We start from the raw sequence: 9,907 nt of genomic DNA, 5'->3' as shown, positions 1-9,907 counted from the left end.
GCACTAAAAAGGCAACAAATGCTGTCGGTTTCAATGCTCATTTGTTCCTTTAGTGAAAAAATCTAAGTGCATAATACAGTTCAAACAGTAAATTGCAAATGCACAGCTGTTATTTTATTCAAAATATGTTTTTAATGCTTATATTCAAACAGGATTGGTTTACAGTCACTCGAAACCATTCGCAGCAACACACAGACAATATGTATCAGTCAGACACATTGACATTTTCAAGCTGTCACGTTGTCATGGATCTTTTAAGGATCCAATTCAAGAGTCCTTAAACAAGGCGGTACATTTGTAAGTACTGACTGGATGTTGATCTAACCAGATGCTAAACAACACAAGTTTTAAAGGTAAATTTAAAGAGTGTTTTTTAAAAGCCAAGTCATGAGAACGCAACATTTTGACTTGAAAAGGTGGAGGTTGGCAGATTTTTCCTCTTTCCTTTCATTAAAGTAAAACTGCGTATGAATTTTCAACAATGCTTATTGCTGGAAGGTTGTAAATACTCTATACAGTGTTTTGCACCAAATAGGCAGTTATTACTGGTAATCAGTAGCAAATATAAGTAAAACATAAGTAAGTCCACTCTGAAATCCTCTTAAGGATATCCATGAAGTATTATCAAACCTCTATAAAATGTTTTGTCACCACCAACCCCCACAAAGACATCATATGAGTATGATCTAGTCCCATTATAAAGAATTTAAAACCAGTATCCAGTCATGTTTATGTACATGAGATAAAAAGAGAACAGGAGAAATTCACAAAGCTCTTTAATCTATAACCAAATTGGAGACAGATCTCAACGTCATCCATTGAAGTTTACAAAGAAACTATTAACACCCCGTCTAGACACAAAGAAACATGAAGAATCAGCCCTATTCCCCGTGACGTGATCCCTGTGCCTCTGCTTTTTTGAGACAGAACAGGTAGCCCAAGCATAGATTTGGAGTAAACAGCCTTTATGAATCCCTCTCCCAAGCAGGTCACGTTTTAAAGTGTTTGACTGATCCCAGTCAGCAGGTTCTCACCTAGTCTTGGACACCTCACCCCCTCATTCTCTCCCACTCCTCGCCCTGCCCGCAGCTCTCGAGCTCACTTGCCGGCCGCGCCTCCCGGCTTCAGCTTGGACGAGCGGATCTTGAAGATGATGAATCCGACCAAGGACACGCAGATCACGCCCAGGGCTCCGGTGGCGATGGCCACGCCGGCCAGGGAGCGGCTGGAGGCCAGCGAGGTCGTCCCTGCGAGAGAGGGGAAAGGGTTACGAGAGGGAGGACGGGAGGCGCTCCAGGCAGTGGGGAGGAGTCTGGGACTCGGCTCGCTCCACCAGCCGCTTCTCAGCGCGCCGTATCTCCTGGGGTGGTGAAGGAGGCGAAAGAGTCACAGGTCTTCCTGGCTGCGCCCTGTGTTGTGATTACAGTGGCGTGATTAGAATGGGGAGGGAGTGCTATGGGGGGTTAAATGCTACCCAGCGAAAAGAATCTGCATTGTGCACACCCCAGAAAACAGAAAACAGCTAGGTTTTGGGATAGCTTTCAGGGTGCTTGCGCTCCTATTGCCAGACACGCTGGCTTTTCTGAACGTGGTGGTTGGTCTCTGCTGCTTCTCCTGTCTCCTGTCCTGGTCCCAGATGGTTAGTGAGAATGTGAAGTGATGAATCCCTATTTAAAGTTCCAGCTTTAAATCCTGGGAATTTTGCTGCTGGGAGCTCTGTTTAAGCTCTGTACTTTTTGATTTTTATATTTTTCCTGAGTGCGGACCACTGTAAGAAAGCACTTAACTTTTAAAAGCAAATTGTTTGGCTTCGGCAGTATTTAACACCTGCTAATCACTTTCTTGGTCTGAGCAGAATACCTCCTTTTCATGCCATGTCTGTGGATTTTTTGTAGGTGTGTGAATTAATCTTAAAATTAAATCTGACTTGAATCACCCAGCTTAATGACAGCAGGAGAGTTGCATGTTTTTATCCTGTAAAAAAAGATGGGGGGGTGGTTGTCACAGAGTCAGTGTTAGTAGTTTTAAAAGGTGAAGAACTTCTCAAATGTTTTGGATAGGAAAACGCTAAATCAGGAATATTAACACAACCCCTTGACATGAGCAAGTCAGGGCTTTTTTCATACAGCATTTTGTAAGCAGCACAAGTAACAGAGACAAGCCTAGCTGTGCATCAGGCTCTGATGACAACAGTGGTGAACAGTCACACCTGTACACCAGGACAGTAACAATGACAATCAGCCTCTGTTGCATCTGCAGTGCTGTACATATAGCATCCATCCATCACTGAAGCGGAAGCAGTTCCCACCTACAGTAAGTGAGGCATGGCGCGTAAGAGTGCAGCTCTCACCTGGCATGATTCTAGACGGACTCTGGAAAGCCAGAGCATACCGGAGGCAGGCAAACAGAGTAAGCAAGTACAGTATATTAACTTATTAATTCCAGGAACATTAAACAACATGGCCTGGCAACAACAGACCACTTGGACTTTTAACTTCAGCATTCAGTATATGCTCTCCCCCTATCATTTCAACACATTCCTTACAGGATGTACAGCGTTTCGTTATAACACTACACCATCGAGGAGGCCATTCTTAACAAAGTAGCTGAGCTGGAGTCCGCTGCAAACTAAACCACAGACCAAAGGAGAAGCAACAGTTCGGTAGTTTCATTCTTCCATGATCACAACCACTCAGATACAATGTGTGTGTTAATAACCAGGTGCTAAGATGTTTCTACAGTAACTGTAACACTCTTATCTTCTGTCTTTTCACATTGTTAAAGCACTTCAAGAAAACTCCATTTAATTTTGTGTAAACCCTACAGCTTTAGTGTTTGCCTACCATTTCTGTCAATCGCCTGTCCACCATTCATTGGAAGAATTTGTTGAGATCTTTCCTCTGAAACACAAAAGTGCAATATTCTGATCCTAAAAAAAGAAACTAGCAATTTACTTCCCCATCTTTGTCCCCCCCCACCCAGTGTAGCTGCACGTGAAAATTATCTGGATGCGTTGTTGTTTATCCAGGTTGTTTGAAAACGAAGCCGAACCATAATAGGCAGTGAAGAGGTGAACTTTCTATCCACCAAGTGTGACTCACGGGAAAGGAGAAAACAGAAAAAAAGAAATATTCGTACCTGCGAAAGATGATGCCTCAGGAATACCTATAGTGGGAGAAAGTAAAAGAAAAGCCAGTAAGATCTGTTCCCTTGGACTGCTGTAGACAAGTTTCCATACACTACACTTCCATACACTTTCAGAAATACACATGAGCTTGGCAGCTGCTTTAAAAATGACGCATGAGCTTGGGCAAGTGTTGCGTTTCTGGTTTGTCTGCGGCCGGAGTGTGGTCTGTGTTTTCTCTCTTCTCTTTTCTTTGCAGTGTGGAATACACCAATTACTTGTTTGCAGTACCTTTGCAGCCTACGCGTGCTGACGCAGCTGCCCACCTGAACCAGTTCAGAGTACGGCCTGTTGAATATCTCACAGCTCCCACACCTCTGAAGCGCCAGGGCAACAGCGTGTCACAGAAATCCCGACAGGCAAAAGTCCGGTCTCGTGGGGTCCTAGCAGGTTGGTAAACTCTTCCAGAGTCCAGAGGTCCTCTATAACAAGCCCACACTGAAGGAGCAGTGTTACACTCCACCTCCCTAAGCTCCTCCACTGCATCCCACAGCAAGAGCAGTGTAACCAAGGAGGTTATGTCCCCCAGGCAGACCCACATGGGAGGAGCTCTGTACTCGAGTGTAAATCAGAAATAAAAAAATACAAAATAAGGCTCCTCTCCTGGCACACCTGCAGCAACACAGTGAAACTTGTTCTGCCCACATACATTATACAGTACCTTCAATGATACTAAAAGTTCTGCATGTAAATGCAATAAGGAGGATAATTACTGCTTCTGCCTCTGTGACAGTAAAACGTCACAGAATGGACTTTATCATATACCTTCCTCATCGAACAGTGAAATCCTCTGAAAGCCCGTTTGTGATGAAAAAACAATAATCATAATTTTGAAACTACAGCATCTCTTCTGAGAAAGGAAGGCAGCTCTCTTGGCGAGGCTTTCCCAGGTTTCCCAGGAGTGCTGGGAACGGGCGTCTCACCGCTGTCCACCCTGGTGATGATGGGCCCCGAGGTGACGGTGGCTGCCTCGCTCACGGCGGTGCCCGGGCTCGACGGCGCCTCCCTCCTCCTGCGGGCGCTCCCCGTGCAGTTCTGCAGCGGGAGAGGGGGGCTCGTAAGCACGTAGGGCCGAAACGACGCAGAGAAACAGCTGGTCTCACCCTGGGCCTGGCAGTACTCCGCCTAAAGCCACAGCATCTCTGTCCTGAGGGCAGTGTTTGTACTAATGTTGGTCATAACCTATCACCATCAGTACTGCTATTACAGCAATCATCGAGAGAAAGAAGAACCACTCTAATTATTTTGCCAGAGTTAAAAGAAAAAAAAGATTAAATGAGATTAAAGATTCTTTACACATTAGGGCTTAGGCCTGTATTAAATTGAAACTGACCCAATAAATAAAGGATCACTGTTGGCTTTTTAAAATTCAGATTCTTAGAAATATTGATTTAATCTGAATGAAATGCTGATGTTTCGTGTAGGAGTGTACAGAAAATACACAATAAAGTTGTTGTTTTTTTCCTTTATCAAAGTGAACGGCAGGCTTTGAAAGGTTAGAGCTGCTGTGTGCGCCGAGCTTCGCCAGGCTGGGAGTGGGGCTCGGGGAGACGAGGGCAGGCTTACCGGCCGGACGGCAGCGCAGGCTGTCCTCTCGCAGAGCCGGGTGGCACAGTGCAGGTAGAAGGTGGAGACGGTCATGTTCTTGTGCTCCACGAAGCGGAAGGCCTCGAACGAGAACTGAGCGCTCTGCCGCTCCCCGTTCGCACCCATCACCGTCTGCCCGTCGCGGGTACAGCTGCGGAGCCAGAGGGAATCCCAGGAAGTCCCCGTGTTTTATCCACGCTTGGAATAACAGTGTTTTCCTTCGCATGCTTTAGTCTAAAACTTTCCTCCTTCTGACTTCTAGATAAGTCATTTTCTTGCACAGAAGAAAAAAGACTTCATGTAGCCTACAGCTCTGATGGCAATAGATGCTAATACTGGTTGGCCAAGAAAAGGAAAGCTTTGCTCTTCTTATACCAAAGTACCAAAACTCCAGTACTGTGCTCTTTATGGTTTATTCTCTGCGAGAACAGACCCTTGTACTTGTCCAGTGGCTTGTACTCATTCTAGGCGATGCACTCTTTAGATAAGATTCCAAAATGTTTCCTTTTAGTTTCTATATTAAAATAGAGGTTGGACAATAGAAAGACAGATTTCTTACCCTACAAAAAGATCATAATAGGAGCTGTTGACTGGAAAGGGAGTAGTCGTGGCATAACATCGGTCCAGCAGCACATGAAACCTTAAGAACACAAGACAGTCCAATCTAAGTGATGATGATCAGTTAAATATGGGAACAGTAGTCAGCACTGCTGCTTCACAGCGCTGAGGCCCTGGGTTCAACACAGTGCTGTCTGCGTGGAGTTTGTATGTTCATGAGGGTTCTCGCCGGGCGCTCTGGTTTCCCAAAGACACACCTGTAGGTTAATTGGCTTGTGGCTTGTGTTAAGTGTCTGTGCTCGTGTGTGCCCTGCAAAGCTCTAGCTCAATGCCTTGAACCGGAGGAATGGATAAGTCACATAACCAAAAGTATTTTCTCCAAGCCATGCAGGTGAGCAGTAGCTGTCTGTACAAGTGAAACCACCAGCTGGTACAGCGTCTGTCTGCATGTTTCCTGCATGACTATTTTCAGACCAAGGATGGATGTTACCAAATGGTGATCTTTCATTAATTAGGGCCTAACCTGACAAAGGAAAAAAGCATATCAAAAGTGGCTCCGGGTGTAAAAGGCAGACATGCCTAGGGATTCTGCTGCAGTGGCAGCTCATTGCCAGGTGATCACACATGCGCTGTGGGACCAGGAAGCTGTGAACCCCGCTAGTTCTAGTCTGTACCTGTCAGTGAGGTTTGTGGCTTTGACTTCCACAAAGATCCTCTTCTTCAGCTGCAGGCCGAAAGATGGGATGACCAGCGGCACTTTGTAAAAACGATCCTGGAGGAACAGAGAAATGACAAAGGTCAAAACCTCAAAGCTTTGAAGAGTGTGAGAAGCAAAAGGAATCTGGGAATCTGTTTTAATCTCTTTAACAAAAAAACTGCTAAGCAATGATTTCATTGTAAACCTACACACATTCACATCTTAGACAAGGATATACGGTGTAGTTATCTTGACAGCTACAGTAGGAATTTATTATTTAAATGATGATTTAAACATGAGATTTATAAATGAAAATTGAGAAGAAAGGCATAAATCAATCCTACTTAAAGGGACGATTAGGTGGCACTCTTCCCACTGGACCTGAATGTCCTTACTAATGTCCTGCACATTGATGGGATCCTGTGCTCTAGTAGGTGTCATCCTACAGATGATACCTTGATTAAACTGGGGTCCTGACTGCTTGATTATGGATATTTCCGCAGAACTGTTCATAAGAGTCAGCCCCATTGTTCAAGACAGACTTGTATTGATATGTTTGTAGTAAAGGACTGTGGCACAGTCCAAGGCTGACACTGTAGAGGAGAGAAGAGGAAATTCTGAACTCTTACCTCATAGAGCTGCATGCTCAAAGTGCTGATGAAACTGCCATTGTTATCCTTGATAGCCAGGCTCACGCCAGTCCTGCACAGCAGCAGGAGAAGTGTTAGCAGACACTACTGGCTGAGAGGAGGCCAGAAGCAGTAAGGATGGGCTGATAAATGTGGACAGCAACTTGGCACTTACACACTCATCTCTGTGTTGTTGATGAGGTACTGCAGAGGGTACCGACAGGAGTACATGTAGGTCATCTCCTGGCGGTAGGTGATGGTGCCGGCACTGGGGTCCAGGGAGCTGATTATCCCAGAGATGTTGACAGCCTGAATGCTGGAATAGTCAGAGAAGAGCCCCGAGCCCACCTCCTGAGTGATCTGTGGCAGAGAGAATGAGGGGTGTCTGCGTCCAGCATCGCCACAGAATTTCAGCATTCAGGCGAGCTTGGGAAGCTACAGTAGGAGAGTATCCCTTGAGTTCTCTCTCACTGGCGTTCCCAAGCTCACAGGCCGCTACATCCTGACGCTGGCTGGAAAAGGGGCAATAATCTTGTGAGGGACAGACGTAGCAAGGCAAAAAAACCAACAGGGTTTCAGAAAAACAATACAACCCCTAAAATCACGACCCTGCCCTGTGAAGCAAGGTCCTTTCGCACTGAATTCCTGGAATGTGTGTTGTTTTAGAAAGATGACAAGGTTTTCGTTAACATTCAGGCTTGAATGTTTTGAATGTTTTTATTATCAAATGACTGTGATGGGCTGGCGTCTTCGCCAGGGTGTGTTCCTGCCTCACAGCCTGAGACTCTCGGTTGCGACTGATCAATCGATTGTTTAATTGATTAATTGATCGATTGTACTCTCACTTCAATGCGGCTTAGCATCACACGGAAGCAGGTACCTTCAGCTTGTTGTTGCAGGTGGAAATGGAGCTTTCGCTGATGGTGAAATTGAACTTCAAGGTGGGTGGGTCCACAGACCAGTCGGGAGTACCGTGACAGTCCAGGCTGCCGTGCTGCGAGTTGAGAGCCATCAGCGACTCGTTGTAGCCAGCAAAGTACACGGGGCACAGCAGGATGCACAGCTCCAGTCTCTGAGTGCCGCACATCACAGTGATGTCGGTGTTTCCTGTGAGACAGGGACACACGGTGAGAAGAAAGGCAGGGATTAGGAAAGGTTTGCCACAGGTCTTATAGATCCTCTAAGGGAGTCATTCATGTAATTTATAACATGTTTACCCAATGTAATAATTATTAAAGAAAAAAATATTATTTAATCAGAATTATGCGGTGATGACACTGTAAATAGTTACAAACCAGGCTAAAAAGTTCAAACCTAAAAATAAATCAGAAATAATTTTATTTGGAATTCATTATACACTTATTATCAATCAGGAATTTTAACCTTGAATCAGAAGTAGCTGGACACCATGACTGTTGCTTCTGTGTGTTCACTATCCATGAAATTCCAAGTCACTTTGAAAAATCCAAATTGATTTCTTGATTATTTTGTTTCAATACTGGAAACAAACAATCAATAGAGAAAAAAAGGAAGAAATATTGTGCTGTATTTAGGTTTCTGATCCAGGAGCTCACTGAACCACACTTAAAGTTTCTTTCTGTGTTAAAGATTGAAAGTACTGTGATGACTCTGGCAACGGAAATTTTATCTTTGCTCATTACATCAGGTTTAGCACCTACACATCAGCAATCTCAAATGTAAATCATTAGAAACTGCTTTTGGATCGTGGAGAGTCAGAGCCTGAACAGGGCACAGGTGGACCTACAGCCTTGATGGGACACCAGTCCACCTCAAGCCACATGCTCAAAAACACACATGGCACATGGCATGCCATCACACAAGGTGACGCCACTTAACCCGCAGTGCATGGCGTTGGATTGTGGGAAGAAACTGGAGTAACGAGAGAAAACCCAGCATGGGCAGGATGTGCATACTGTACACCGAACGTAGCCCAAGTCCGGAATAAAGAGAATAAAAACCAGGACCCAAGAGCTGAAATACAATGCTACTCTGCTGCCCTGTATAACCTCTACAAGAACAAGAAGAGGTTAACTCCACGCTGATAAGTAAAAAGAAAAAAGCAGAACCTTCTGCAGGTGTGTGGGAGAGGAGGGGAGCAGAAATACCGTACGGGGCACAGGGGTGGGGTGAGGAAGACAGATGATCCCTGGAGACGTATTGGGTTTCCAGAGCGGAATGTAAGACAGACAAGAAACAGAAATATTCCCTCTGCCGACAGAGAGAAAGAAAGGCACTGACTTGGTGCTCTGAAGGTGGGGTGTGTGGTACAATCAATCACAGCTTCTCCACGGAGAAACAGGCCAAGTAGACACACCAGCGCCGGCAGGCACATTGTGTTCAAGCTGGACCGAAGGAGACTCTGATAAAAACACACAAGTGCACCATACTCTCATTAAAACACACTAACTCACCTGGAACTTTCCCTGTATAAACAATGAGTGGATATTAAGAATCAGTTCTTTTCTGCAGAACCTTTATGATCTCTTCCTGCTCTGATCTTCTGAATGCGCAGAGTGGAAACCCACTAAAGGTGTCGCTACTTTAGAAGGACACAGATGAACAAACTGCTATACTGTTAACATAACATAACATAACATAACATAACATAACATAACATAACATAGCACAACGTAACGTAACATAACATAACATAACATAACAAACTTTCTGTTTCCTGGAGAAACATCCAATATAACTGATAAACAAAATACTGTGTTTTCAAAAACATCCTGCCTAAAAGCCCATTGCTGTAGTTATACAGTTTATCAATGACTTAAAATGTTAATATCAATATTTATAGTACGAGACAAAGTCAGAGACTGTTAGGAAATGTTCCTGCAAGAAGATTCTGATCCTGACTTTTCCTTCGGTACTCAGACCGACGGCAGTTTCGGATTACCTTTGACAGATGGGAGGCGGCCGGACACAAGCAGGTGTGAATGAGACGCTTGCTGAACGGCTTCACGTCTCTCACTTCACTGTCCCAGTCTGTTCTCCTCCTATTTATACCACCTTCCTTTGTGGTAATTGGCTAAGAAGGAGGACATGGCAAACACAAAAGGCAGATCAGGGGAAAGAGGCATAACCACAGCACAGCCAAAAATGCAACTCGAGCAGCATCGTGTGCTGTTGACAAACACAGGAGTTACAGTATATCTCACTATCTGATAAACGCTACACGTGTTTCTTGAAAGTAAAAAAAAATTAGCTTAAAACCCCTTGATGCCTAAT

General features: G+C 44.8%; 1 protein-coding gene across 1 annotated transcript; it reads right to left on the bottom strand.

The window, feature by feature from the left end:
* Positions 1–115: 115 nt before the first annotated feature.
* Positions 116–9,648, bottom strand: LOC148816882 (zona pellucida-like domain-containing protein 1). Its single transcript, XM_088939342.1, has 12 exons — positions 9,576–9,648; positions 8,915–9,035; positions 7,536–7,762; positions 6,831–7,015; positions 6,656–6,728; positions 6,004–6,101; positions 5,331–5,411; positions 4,751–4,922; positions 4,108–4,219; positions 3,139–3,165; positions 2,844–2,900; positions 116–1,247 (listed from the first exon to the last, which is right to left on the bottom strand). Exons 2-12 carry the CDS (start codon positions 9,006–9,008, stop codon positions 1,099–1,101), a joined length of 1,275 nt encoding a protein of 424 aa, XP_088795468.1. The 5' UTR covers positions 9,009–9,035; positions 9,576–9,648; the 3' UTR covers positions 116–1,098.
* Positions 9,649–9,907: the final 259 nt, after the last annotated feature.

Source organism: Atractosteus spatula, chromosome 22, assembly GCF_055471065.1.
Source record: "Atractosteus spatula isolate fAtrSpa1 chromosome 22, fAtrSpa1.hap1, whole genome shotgun sequence".
NCBI classification, from domain to species: domain Eukaryota; kingdom Metazoa; phylum Chordata; class Actinopteri; order Semionotiformes; family Lepisosteidae; genus Atractosteus; species Atractosteus spatula.
This window is presented reverse-complemented; position numbering and strand designations above follow the sequence as displayed.

Bases quoted from the DNA above. Each gene is read 5' to 3' on its own strand.
- LOC148816882 (XM_088939342.1), bottom strand. From the start codon at position 9,008: ATGTGCCTGCCGGCGCTGGTGTGTCTACTTGGCCTGTTTCTCCGTGGA. The intron at 6,102-6,655 runs GTAAGAGTTCAG...CTGTTCCTCCAG, and splicing joins TGAGCATGCAGCTCTATGAG to GATCGTTTTTACAAAGTGCC. The intron at 4,923-5,330 runs GTAAGAAATCTG...CTGGCTCCGCAG, and splicing joins TATTATGATCTTTTTGTAGG to CTGTACCCGCGACGGGCAGA.